The sequence below is a fragment of the Sarcophilus harrisii genome, chromosome 3, assembly GCF_902635505.1.
Source record: "Sarcophilus harrisii chromosome 3, mSarHar1.11, whole genome shotgun sequence".
Classification (NCBI taxonomy): domain Eukaryota; kingdom Metazoa; phylum Chordata; class Mammalia; order Dasyuromorphia; family Dasyuridae; genus Sarcophilus; species Sarcophilus harrisii.
Window position 1 is genome coordinate 574,698,305 of NC_045428.1, and position 13,457 is coordinate 574,711,761.

At 47.4% G+C, this 13,457-nt stretch overlaps 1 protein-coding gene across 2 annotated transcripts in view; it reads right to left on the reverse strand.

Annotated features, from left to right (window-relative positions):
- Positions 1–4,703: 4,703 nt before the first annotated feature.
- H6PD (hexose-6-phosphate dehydrogenase/glucose 1-dehydrogenase) overlaps positions 4,704–13,457 on the reverse strand; it is a 37,425-nt gene continuing 28,671 nt past the window's right edge. For both annotated transcript variants that reach the window (XM_031962917.1, XM_031962918.1), the window contains exons 4-5: positions 9,824–10,093; positions 4,704–6,250 (exon numbers count right to left, since the gene is read on the reverse strand). In XM_031962917.1, the coding sequence (XP_031818777.1) occupies positions 4,887–6,250; positions 9,824–10,093 (1,634 nt within the window). In that variant the 3' untranslated portion in view covers positions 4,704–4,886. The remainder of the gene's footprint in view (positions 6,251–9,823; positions 10,094–13,457) is intronic.

Below are 13,457 nucleotides of genomic sequence, written 5' to 3' on the forward strand. Positions count from 1 at the left end.
TTTTTGTTTTTTTGAGAGGCAATTGGGGTTAAGTATCTTGCCCAGGGTCACACAGCTAGGAAGTGTTAAGTGTCTGAGCCTGCATTTGAACTCAGGTCCTCCAGACTTCAGGGCCGGTGCTCTATCCACTGAATCATCTAGCGGCCCCTCCAATGCTTCTTAAATTGTGCTTCTCAGCACCATATAGGTGCATAATTGAATGTGGGGGTCATGAAATTATGATTTATTATAATAAATGTTTGATTTGTATGCCTGTTTTATATATCTATAAACCTGGGATCACATAAACATTTCTTCAGCAAAAAGGGATTTTAAATGGAAAAAATTTAAGAAGTGCTGGTCTAAACCATTCCAATTTCTCTTACTCTATCTCTCTCAGTCTCTCTCTGTTTTTCTGTGTGTGTGTGTGTGTGTGTGTGTGTGTGTGTCTTTCTGGGTTTTTTTCTGTGTCACTTTGCCTCTTTATCTGTGTCTCTGTTTCTCTCCCTCTCCCTGTCCCTCTCTCTCTCTCTGTGTCTCTGTCTCTGTCTCTTTTTCTCTCTCCCTTTCTCTGTCTCTGTGTCTCTCTGTGATTTCATTAAAGTGGGGAGCTCATGGTGAAGTAACTTCCTCCACCAAGACAGACCCACAGAGGCAGTGTTATATACCAGAGGTGGAAACTCCGGGTTCAAATCTATCTGTGTGGCCTTGAGGGGGTCTGCCTTCTTTCCCTGCATCTATGAAGCCCTACATTTTATTTATTTATTTATTGCTGAGGCAATTGGGGTTAAGTGACTTGCCCAGGGTCACATAGCTAGGAGAGTGGTAAATGTCTGAGGTCAGATTTTGAACTCAGCTCCTCCTGACTTCAGGGCTGGTGCTCTAACCACTGCACCACCTAGCTGCCCCTTCCTCATTTTACAGATAAGGAATGAATCCCAGAGAGAGGTTGGGAACGTTTGCCCAGGGTCACACAAGCAAGGTCCCAGACCCGTTGACCTTCCTGCTGAGGAAACGTGCTCAATGTCAATCCAATCCAATACACTTTTACTAAGCACCTACTATGTGCTAGGCACCATGCTAAGCACTGGAGATGCAATTAATAAAAGGAAAAAGGGTCCTTCCCATGTTAACTTCAACTCCCTCATTTTTATGGATAAGGAAACAGACACAGAGAAGTGGTCACATGTGGCAGAAAGAGTTCCTTCAAAGAAGTTTCTACTTGGAAGTCTAAAGCTGCTCAGTTCCAGGAAAGAAGCAAACAGAGAGTTTTAGGGTTTTTTTTTTTACTTTCCCCTTATTCCCACAGACTTACAATACATAACCTCTGACATATCATGAGATGACAAGAAAGTCTATGGCTGAATGAGAATGGGGCAATGAGAGGTTGGGCTCCATTCGTGGTGACTCACAAGCCCTTTGACATGCTGACATCAATAGCAAGCTCACTCCTGAGCCTGGGCTCTCTCTCCCGGGCAATTTCTCTGGTGTTGCAATGCTCAGAAAGGAATTCTGGACCATACTAAGCCTGCTCCAGGTCAAGGGGCCTGAACAAACTGGTTTCCCCCAGTGGGGAAAGAAAAATCAGCCCTGGACAAAGGAACTCTAGATTTGGACCGCTCACTACCTGATCTCACCTCCTAGAGGCCTCCGTTTCCTGATCTGAAAAATGAGCAGATTAGACCCAATGACCCCTGAGCTACTTCTGACCCCAAATAGGTGGTCTCTGGGAATGCACCCACCTGTGCAATGGGACAGGGTGTGAGTCACATTCACAGCAGCTTCAGATTGCTGCTAAAAAGTTGAAAATAAATTTGGGGCACTAATGCCACCAAGTGGTCACTATAGAAATTGACATCAGAAAAAACAATCCTATTTAGGACTGTCTCTAAGTCCTCTAATAGGAGGACAGCCCTCAGGGGGTCCTCCTATTCAGCTGTAGGCCTGGAGAGACCTCCAGATCTGAGGGGCTGTGCCTGCAATCCCAGCATCCTAGAACACTGAGGCCCGAAGGGAGTTTTAAGAATATCTAACCCTCACTGGAAATGGAGTGGCCTGGAGAATGGCCGAGTAAGTTCTGGTATATGAATGTTATAGAATACTATTGCTCTATAAGAAATGACCAGCAGGATGATTTCAGAAAGGCCTGAAGAGACTTCCATGAACTGATGCTGAGTGAAGTGAGCAGGACCAGGAGATCATTGTACACAGCAACAACAAGATTATCTGATGATCAATTTTGTTGGATGTGGCTCTCCTCAACAATGAGCTAATTCAGGTCAATTCCAATAGATTGTAATGGAGAGAGCCATCTGCACCCAGAAAGAAGGCTTTTGGGATTGAACGTGGATCACAACATAGTATTTTCCCTTTATTGTTATGGTCTGCTTGCTTGTTTTTTTCCTTCTCATATTTTTTTTTCTTTTTTGATCTGATTTTTCTTGTGCAGCATGATATTTGTGGAAATATGTACAGAAGAAATGCACATTTTTAACATATATTGGATGTCTAAGAGAGGGGATGGAGGGAAGAAAGGGAGAAAAATATTGGAACACAAGATTTTGCAAGGGTGAATTCATGTATTTTGAAAATTAATAAGATTTTTCCTCACTAAGGCTATTTTTAAATAAAGTCTATAACAACAACAAAAGATTATCTGATCTCCTTCTTATCCCAGCTAGCTAAAACTGAAAAGCACAGAACAGAACAGGGAAGAACAATTAAAAAACTCAGAAGCTGAGATCCCATGTCAAGGCTATTCATCTGTTGATTTGAAATAAAAGTCTGATCTATTTGGGTCCACTGGAGAAGGGTGGGTGGGGAATTCCAAAAAGAGGAAGCCATTTATCACACTAGAATACCTGTCTCTGTTAACTCTTCCGTGCCTTAATCAAGGTCCTATGAATAATTAGCCTGGATGGAAGTACAAACATTATCAACTATCAATCTGGCTGTGACATCATCCCCAGAGCTCCTCTCCCTAAAAGGGCTGTATTACATATGACTGTGTATATTGAGATTCTCTCCCCCGGCTATTTCAGAGCTTCTCTGGTGTCATAATGCTCAGAAAGGAATTCTAAATGTATGTATATGGAGATATGCATGTGGATTTGTATATACCATATGTGTGTGTAAATATATACCTATATCTAGATATATACATAGAGATACACACATAGAGATACATATATCTACTTAGATGCATGAGTATGTATATGTACATAATGTATATAAAGATATGTGTATCTATACAGACATATGTATATATGCATACATACATGTATATGGAAATATATGGGTATATATCTATATACATATCAGTATATGTACACACATACGCATCTATACATATACGTTCACATTTAGATGATACAGCAAACAAAACACTTTATAGTTATGATTCACAGTTGTGTATATACATACAATACATTATTATTCCCTTCTCTCTCTTGGTGTGTGTCTATGATTGTTGACTGAAAGTCTACCTATTAGGGCACTCTATCTCTATGTTAAGAAAAGAGGATTAAAAAATTGTTTAAAAAATGTTTAGACTCTCTTGGAGATGACTGGAGACAATCCTGAGATTTTATGAAACCACAGCCCAGAATTTCTGGTCTGTTAGGACGATCCCGGACTGTCCCCCCCACCCACAAATGGACATATTCGCCAGGAGGAGGCACTTAGATAGTGATATCGCAAGGTTGAGTGACAGCCGGTAGTCCAGCTATTGTCCCACAGTCTTCCCCTGGTCCAGGCGATCCAGGTTAAGGCAGAAAGGAACGTGGCTGTTCCTTTCAGATCAGAGGGAGACCACCCACGCCAAGAGCTCCTGGCTGCTAAAATGCAGCTACTGGAAAGACATGGCTTATAGCATCAATTGCTAGTTTTTGAGCCTGGTGTTCATTCCTTTTGGCCATCGGGTGGAGCCTAAATTGCTTGGACCTAACCAGCTTGAGACAGTTACTAGTAACTCAACTAGTAAGCCTCAGTTTCCTTGTCTGTAAAATGGGAATAAAAATAGCACCGACTTCACAAAGCTCCTGTAAAGTACTTTGTAGACATTGAAAGGTCTATGGAAACAGAAGGTACTATCTGGCTGACCACCAGTGGCCTCCCATCTTTCTCCATCCCTGTTTCAACATTTCACAGTAAGAATTCTGCTCTAGCCAAGGCAAAGGACTTAAGTGCTCCTTCCCAGGGACAAAGAGCTCATTTCTGGGTTCTGATTCTCACTATTTCTCAGTCTTAGTGTCTTCCCCTGACTTTTCCCTATAAGTTTTCCCAAGGCCAATGTTAAAAACTCACCTCCTCCAGGAAGCCACCCCTGATTAGCCCCATCCCATCTAAACATCACCTTCTTGGCATTCCGCTGGCTCAGTTGGCACCACATTATCCCGGCACTTCTGGATGTGGCAGTTCATTCTTTTCATGTAAGGCATCTTCTCTCCCCAAAGAGAAGAAAAGTTCCTTCGAGGTACAGAAGTGCTGGGTACTTTTCTCTTCATAGTAGTCATTGAATTAACCCTTTGAATCACAGTATCGCAGAATCTCAGAGTTGGAAGTGACCACAGTAGTTAACACATCACAAATTTAAGCTGGAGGGCACCTGAGAGATCAATTAATCCAACCCCCTCATTTACACATGAGGAAACTGAGACCCAGAGTAGATTAATGGTTTCTTCAGGGTCACACAGTAGATCAGTGCCAGGATTTGAACTCAGATCCTGGCTTTAAATCCAGCTTTTTTTTTTTTTTTTTTTTTTGGATTGCTCCTCATCTTATCCAATCCATAGCTATTACCCGCTCCTCTCCCCACCCTTTAGGGGCTGTCGGAATGTATGGCCATCGGGCACCAAGTTCTTTGGTGAGTGGGGAGGACAGGAGGGCAGGTGAGCCCATGAGCACCATCAGCCCAGAAAGGCATCGTAGTCCATGTACCAGATGAGCTGACCAGAGGTAGGGAGGACCCCGGAGATGGGCCACTTCTGGGGCTCGTGGCCCACCCGGCTCACCAGAAGGGCGATGTCCCTCTTCCTTTTGCCCATCGCGAGGACGGCCACCTTCTTGGCCCGGTTAATGAGGGGGAGGCTGAGGCTCATGCGCTGGTGGGGCTTGGCGGGGCTCTCGGTGAGCACCACCAGCTTGTCCCCTTCCAGGCCAGTGGGCGAGTGAGGGAAGAGCGAGGCCGTGTGCCCGTCGGTGCCGACGCCCAGGAGCACCAGGTCAAAGCTGCTGTTGCTCACAAGGGCCGAGATCTCCTTGGCATAGAGCTCGGCACCCTGGTCCTCCTCCACACACAGCCTGCGATGCAGGTGGACGGGCATGGGGTGGATGTTGCAGTAAGGCACGCGGATATGCTGAAGCAGGTGGACGTGCAGACCCTGGAAGTTGGACTCGGGGTCGGTCAACGGGACGCAGCGCTCATCCACCAGCCACAGGTGGGTGTGGCCCCACGGGAAGCTGTAGTGTCTCGTGGCCAGCCTCTGAAAGAGGGCCACGGGGCTGGCGCCCCCCGAGAGGGCCAGGTGGAATTCCCCGCGATGTCTCACGGCCCACTCGGCGGCCGCCTCGATGTCAGACGCCAACCGGGCGATCAGCTCCTCGGGCCAGGCTGAGACAAGGGAGCTGTTGCGGTACTTGGACCTGAGGATGCTGAAATCTCCAGGCACTGGGCCTGGGCCGGGGCCGGACACTAGCTGTTCCACCTCCCGCTGCACAAAGACCACCTGGCTGCCCTCCTGCTCAAAATCCAGCAGGTGCTGATTGCTGGCCCCACCAGGGTATATCCGTGGCACCTCCTGGGCGATGCTGTCCAGCAGCGGGGTCCACACGTCCCAGGAGGCCAGCAGATTCTCCGTGGTGATGAAGGAATTCTTCTGTCGGTGGAAGATGTGGGAGATCAGAATGGAGTAGGCGTCCCTCTCCTGGCGGGGGCGGTAGGCATGGAAATCAGCCAGCTGCTGTCCAAAGAGGTGAAGATCGGGCATCTCCTGGATCTCCTGCCAGCTCCTGGTGGGCAGGGAGGGCTTAAACAGGTTCCTGCTAACCAGCACCGCGGGGCCGCCCAGCACCCCGTGCCCAATATAGAAAATGATCTGTCTGGGCTGGCACTGGCTCTTCCCAGAATCCCGGTGGCTCTCGCTCTGGGTACAGTACGCCCGGTTCTTGAATACGATCCGGACGTAGCCCACCCTCTCATCCAGGGCTTTACCAGACATCAGGATGAAGGGGACGCCCTCCCAGCGCAGGTTGTCGATTTGAAGGAGGACTCCTAAAAAACAAGGGGGAGGCAGGAAACTCAGAGAGGTACCCAGCACCGTGGGACTGCCTTGGGATCGGGTTGGGGTCTTGGGGGCACAGGAAGAGGGAGGGACACCCTTGACCACATGCCGAATGAGGGGCCACAAGACTGTGCTCAAAGCCTCTAGTCACTGAAAAAGTCTTCCTCCTCACCTCCAGCCCCAGCTCCCTTCAAATCCCACTAAATCCGCATCTTCTGCACCCCAATGTTACCCCGGCAGTTTATCCTGTAGATAAGGCTGAGTCTTCTCTAGACTGTAAGCTCCTTGAGGACAGGGACTTTCTATGCCTTTCTCTATCCCAGAGCTCAGCCTGGTACATAGTAGGCACTATGCTTTTCTCTGTATTCCAGAGCTCAGCCTGGTACATAGTAGGCACTATGCTTTTCTCTGTATTCCAGAGCTCAGCCTGGTACATAGTAGGCACTATGCCTTTCTCTGTATTCCAGAGCTCAGCCTAGAGCCTGGTACATAGTAGGCACCTTGTCTTTCTCTGTATTCCAGAGCTTAGCCTAGTACATAGTAGGCACTATGCCTTTCTCTGTATTCCAGAGCTCAGCCTAGAGCCTGGCACATAGTAGGCACTTTATCTTTCTCTGAATCCCAGAGCTCAGCCTAGCACTTGGCACATAGTAGGTACTATGCTTTTCTCTGTATTCCAGAGCTCAGCCTAGAGCCTGGTACATAGTAGGCACTTTGTCTTTCTCTGAATCCCAGAACTCAGCCCAGTGCCTGGCACATAGTAGGCACTATGCCTTTCTCTGTATCCCAGAGTTCAGCCCAGTAGCTGGCACACAGTAGGCACTTATAAATATAAGCTAACTGACCTCCCAAGGAAGTTCACTTCTCTTTAGGAGAACTAAGAGCTGAGAAGTGCTTTTTATCATCAAACCTATGCCTTTCTCTGTATCCCAGAGCTCAGCTTGGTACATGGTCTTCGTCTAACTTCTACCCATAACCCCTAAATCTGTCCCCTGCAATCAGGGAGAGAACACGAGGCTCTTTTTCTGTCCTATGTAACTTTCTCATCATTCCTGCAAACTCTCCCTTCTCAGCACTTCCTATGTAAACAATTTTACATTTCTTCCCTTCCCTTTTGTACTTATAGCGCCTCATTTCCAAGTGTATCCCTCTCTCCTGCCCTCTCCAAGTCGACTATCTCTTGGGGGCAAAAAATAAGGGAGGGAGAGGAACAGTTCAACAAAACGAATCAAGACATCAGTTAATTCTGGAAGTCTATGATGCATTCCCCCACCTCTGCGGGGAACAGAGAGAGGTTCCTGTCAACCCTTCCTTTCCCCATCAATCAGACATCATTTATTAAGCACTTACTAATTGCTAGGTAGGCACAGTACTAAGGAGGGGCAGCTGGGTGGCTCAGTGGATGGAGCACCAGACGTGGAATGAGAAAGTTCAAATACTAGCTGTGTGACCCTGGGCATGTCACTTCACCCTGTTTACCTCCATTTCCTCATCTCTCAAGTGACCTGGAGAAAGAAATGGCAAACCATTGCAGTATCTTTACCCAAAAAACCTCAAATGGGGTCACAAAGAGTAGGACATGGTAACAATATTGCAGCGAAGAATCCTTTGGTGGACAGCACATTCAACTTGGAAACCAGAAGGCCTGGATTCAAATCTCAACTCTTTCACTGACTGGCTGTATGACCTTTGGTAGCTAATTTACTTCTCTAGAACTTGTTTTTGTCCTCTATAGAATGGGGGAAATAAAACCTATAATACAGAGAGCAGAGTGGGGTTTTGCATTTGAATTAGGCTTGTGGTTTGTGGAGAATTCCCAGTGAGGGAGTTCCTTCAGCTGAGGCAGAGAGGGGTCCCTGAGAGTCTTCTTGGTTCCCTAAAGAAGAAGGTCACATAGCCAGTACACAGGAAACTGTTATTGTTTGTCCTTTGTTCTCAAAGAGCAATCAGGGAGGGGATGCTATGACATGCAAGTGAATTGGGTTTAAATGAAGGAGGGTCCAGACTGCCCGGCCAGCTCACTCCTCACCGACCAGCCACAGTCTAACTGGACGGGCCAAGAAGGTTCCACCACCCAGAGTTGTCCAGCCGCTCCACTCCACTAACCCCTGGGGAGCGAGAAGCTGCCTGACTGCTAGATCTAGGCTCCAGAAGGATGTCCAGGTGGTCTTAATCCATCTTCATCAGGCCAGGACTTCGTCAGGTCAGCAAAACAGGTTCTCTGACCAGAAAATAACTACTAGTAACCCAGCTTTCCAGGTCAGGCCTTTTAAAGGGATCTCAGAGAAATTTCACACATTCCCTAGAGTCCTCCTGGAAATCCCCCTGGGCTGTCAGCGGTGGCCATATGGGAATAGATTCTGGACCAAGACCAGGGCCACAGGAAAACATCTTCTGGATGAAAGATGCAGATTCTGAGAAACTGCAAAGACTGGGATGAACTGATGCAGGGAGAAGGGAGCAGAACCAGGAAGGCGATTTACACAACACCAGCAGCATTGCAAAGACAAATAACTTCCAAAGGCTGAATTATAATAATCACGTCAGCAATAAGAGCTGGTCTCAATATAGTTCTTTGTCTTTGCATTCGGCCCTCACCACCACCCTGTGGGCGAGGTGCAATTGTACTCCCATTTTACAGCTGAAAAAACTGACTGATCCAAATGTCAGAGGAACAATAAGTCTGCTGCCTACCTCCTGGCAGAGAGGTCACAGCCTCAAGATGCAGAATGAGACAGAAGGTTTTTGGTGTGGCCGATATGGGGATTTGTTTCGCTTAATTATGTATATATCTGTTACAAGAGCTTGGTTTTTTTTTTTTTTAATCAATTGGGTGGGGAAAGATGGGGGGGGGGGAAATAAATGCTTGTTAATTTAAAAAATTAGAGAAATAGCCTTACCATGGTTTAAAGTGGGGGGGGGAGGGAGAAGGAAAAAAATAGAAAATATCTTCTTGCTCATCCAGTGAAATCACTGTATTTTTCAGATGGAGATAAAAGGTGTTGAGTGAGAGGCAGCAGAATACAATGAAAAAAAAAAAGCTTTGGGCTTGGAAGTGGCTGTTAAGTTTGTTTTTTTTTTGTGACCTTATTTGGGCTTTTCTTGGTAAAGATACTAGAGTGATTCGTCATTTGCTTCTCCAGCTCATCTAACAGATGGGGAAACTGAGGTAAACAGGGTGAAATGACCTGACCAGGGTCACACAGCTAGTAAGTGACTGAGGCTCATGAAGGATCTTTCTGACTCTAGGCCCAGCACTTTATCTGCTGCACCAACTAGTTTTAAGAATTTAAACCTTATTATTTTTAATTTAATTTTAATTTAAATAAGAATTTAAATTCTTATTATTCCTACCGATATGGCTTTGAGAAAAATCACCTGGGCTTCTAAAGTGAGATAGCCCCTAAAGGCCCTCCAGCTGGACATCAAGGGTGCTATCTATGACTTGTCCAATGACTTACAGTATCAGAGGCAGCATTCAAACCCAGGTCTCTTGCTCCTGCTCAGGGCAGCCCTTAGTTCCAGCTAAGTTCCTCCCGAACCAGCCCAAGCAGGGAACCTACCTGCGAAGGTTGGTGTCAGGCTCACATAGCCCGCAGGCTTCTGCAGCTCCTTCTGGACCTGCCCACCATACGCCTGGTACTGGCCCAGGACGACGCTCCCCTTTTCCAGGCTCCGAAGGGCCCGGAAGGTCTGCAGCTTACGGCGGAGCAGCTCCTCTGGGTCACTGAGGTTCCGGGGCAGCTCCATGGCCACGTACATCAGGATCTCAGTCAGGTGGTTCTGGATGACGTCCCGGATCACTCCGTATTCTTCATAAAAACTGATGCGGCCTGGGAGAAGCAAAAGGGATGGAGAGGGCATCAGTGGGGCTGGGAGGACAGAGGGAAGACTGGGCCAGACGGGGAAGGGAAGGGAGCTGGTCAAGCCTCCAGCACCATCAACGGCCCACTGAATCAAGGTCCAACTCCTAAATCTGCTACGGGACACTCTCCAACTCACGTTTCAGCACTGACCCCCATCCCCAAGATTCAAAAATAGTCTGATAGTCTATATTCCAGCCAAACTGACACCAGCCAAACTTAGTGCTTTCCCACTGCTGAGCTTTTGCTCACTCAGGTCCCTGAACTTAAAATGGCCCCTCTTTCACCTGCTTGATTTCTTCCGCCCCTGAATCACTCCCCCCACAGCAAAAAAGGGGAAGGTTATGAGAACTTTCTCCCTTGGATCTGACATTGATTCCTACCTTCCTTGTCCATGTTATAGCCATCTGGGCCAGGATTTATCCCCTCCTGGGCTGCAAGGACAGACTAAATGGTGTATCTTTTCCAGCCCCTAGCACAGTACATTATATAGAGTCCTGCTACTCCTCCTAATAATAATAATTGGTAAAAGGTAACACTTATATAGTGTCCACTATGCACCAGGTGGAATATCTAGGATGGTACCGTGGATAAAGACAAGCCTAGAGTCAGGAAGATCTGAATTCAAATCCAGCCAGCTGCGTGACCCCGGACAAGCCACCTGCCCCTGTTTGCCTCAGTTCTCCCTGGTAAAATTATCTGGAGAAGGAAATGGCCAATCATTCCGGCATCTCTGCCAAGAAAGCCCCGAATGGGGTCACAAAGAGTTGGACTTGACTGAAAACAAGTGAACAACAACAATAACATGGGCCGGCACTGGGCTAATGTACAATAAGAGAAATGGGTAAGATCTGGAATAGGGAGAGACCTGACGTAAATCTTTCTTCCAAAACTTACTAGCTCCTGCAGCTGGAGGATCCTCAGTCTCCACATCTGTAAAATGGGAATGAGAACTATCCTCACAGAGTTTGCATGAGGCTCAGATGAAATAATATAAACAAAAGTGCTTCGAAACTATATAGAAACTATTGTTATATATAGAACTTATTGAAGATGGGAGAAAGAGCTCAAGCAGGGACCCAGAGTTACAGGGGAGCATGACAAGCCTAAGGGATAGCGAGGAGAGAGGAAAGAGCTAATGTGGGGGGTACAGAGCTATGAGGTTCACTAGAAAGGACCTTGAATGCCAGGCTCAGGACTTTGTACTTCATTCCATAGACACCAGGGAGCTATTGAGTCATAGAGTTGCAAAGAGTGCAAAGGAAAGACAAATTTAGAAGATGAGTGATACTGTGTTACAGGCAACAGGTGAATTTCACTGCAGGAAATCTGACCGTTGAGTCACGTCTAACACTACACAATTGCAATGTGGGGTCTTTTGGGCAAAGATGTTGGAGTGATTGGCCATTTCATTCTCCAGCTCCCTTCAGGAAACTGAGGCAAACAGGGATAAGTGACTTGCCAAGGGTCACACAGCTAGTAAGAGTCTGAGGGAACATTGGAATTCAGGAAGATGAGCGGACCTCATTCTAGGTCTGGCACTCTGTGCACTGTGGCGCCACCTAGCAGCCCCAGGGCTCAATGAACTGGGCTAAAGGGAAGGTCTATGTACTATGGCGCCATCTAGCAGCCCCAGAGCTTAATGAACTGGGCTACAAAGAAAGGTCTGTGCACTGTGGCGCCACCTAGCAGCCCCAGGGCTCAATGAACTGGGCTAAAGGGAAGGTCTATGTACTATGGCGCCATCTAGCAGCCCCAGAGCTTAATGAACTGGGCTATTAAGGAAAGTCTGTGAACTGTGGCACCACCAAGCAGCCCCAGGGCTCAATGAACTGGGCTAAAGGGAAGGTCTATGTACTATGGCGCCATCTAGCAGTCCCAGAGCTTGATTCACTGGTCTATAAAAGGAAGGTTTGTGCACTATGGCGCCACCTAGCAGCCACAGAGCATAATTCACTGGGCTATTAAGGAATATCTGTGCACTATTATAAAGGAAAATTTGGGCACTATAGCGCCACCTAGCAGCCCCAGAGCTTGATTCACTAGTCGATAAAGGAAAGTTTAGCAACCACTATGGCGCCACCTAGCAACCCCAGAGCTTAATTCAGTGGGCTATAAAGGAAGATCTGTATACTATGACGCCACCTACCAGTCGCAGAACTTCATTCACTGGGTTACACAAGAAGGCTTGTGCACTGTGGCGCCACCTAGTAGGCCCAAAGCTTGATTCACTAGGGTATAAAGTAAGGTCTGTGCACTGTGGTGCCACTTAGCAGCCCCAGAGCTTGATTCAATGATCTATAAAGAAAGGTCTGTGCACTATGGTGCCACCTAGGAGCCCCAGAGCTAAATTCACTGGGTTATAAAGGAATCGCTCTGCCCTGTGGCACCACCTAGCAGTCCTAGAGCTGTATTCAGTGGCTTATAAGGGAAGGTCGGTGCACTGTGGTGCCACCTACCAGCCTCAGAGCTTGATTCACTCGGCTATTCAGTAATTTCTGTGCACTGTGGCACCACCTAGCATCCCCAGAGCTAGATTCACTGGGCTATACAGGAAGGTCTGGGCACGATGGCACCACCTAGCGTCCCCTGAACTTGATTCACTAGGCTACACAGGAAAGTCTGGGCACTGTGGCGCCACCTAGTAGCCCCAGAGTTTAATAAATTGAGCTAAAAAGGAAGTCTATGTATTATGGCGCCACCTAGGAGTCCCAGAGCTTAACTCACTGGGCTATATCAGAAGGTCTGTGCACTGGGGCGCCACCTAACAGCACTAGAGCTTGATCTAGGGGGCTATAAAGGAAGGTGCATGCATTATGGCGCCACCTAGCAGCACCACAGCTTGATTCACTGGGTTATACTGAAAGTCTGGCCACTGTAGCGCCACCTAGCAGCCCCAGAGCTTAATGAATTGAGATAAAAAGGAAGTCTATGTATTATGGCGCCATCTAGAAGTCCCAGAGCTTAACTCACTGGGCTAAACAGGAAGGTCTGTGTGCACTGTGGTGCCACCTAGCAGCACCAGAGCTTGATTTACTGGGCTATACAGGAAGGTGTGTGCACTGTGGCGCCACCTAGCAGCCCCAGAGCCTAATTCACTGGGCTATACAGGAAGGTCTGGGCACTGTGGCGCCACCTAGCAGTCCCAGAGCTTAATGAATTGAACTAAAAAGAAAGTCTATGTATTATGGCGCCATCTAGGAGCCCCACAGTTTAACTCGTTGGGCTATACAGGAAGGTGTGTGCACTGTGGCGCCACCTAGCAGCCCCAGAGCTTAACGAATTGAGCTAAAAAGGAAGTCTATGTATTATGGCGCCACCTAGCAGCCCCAGA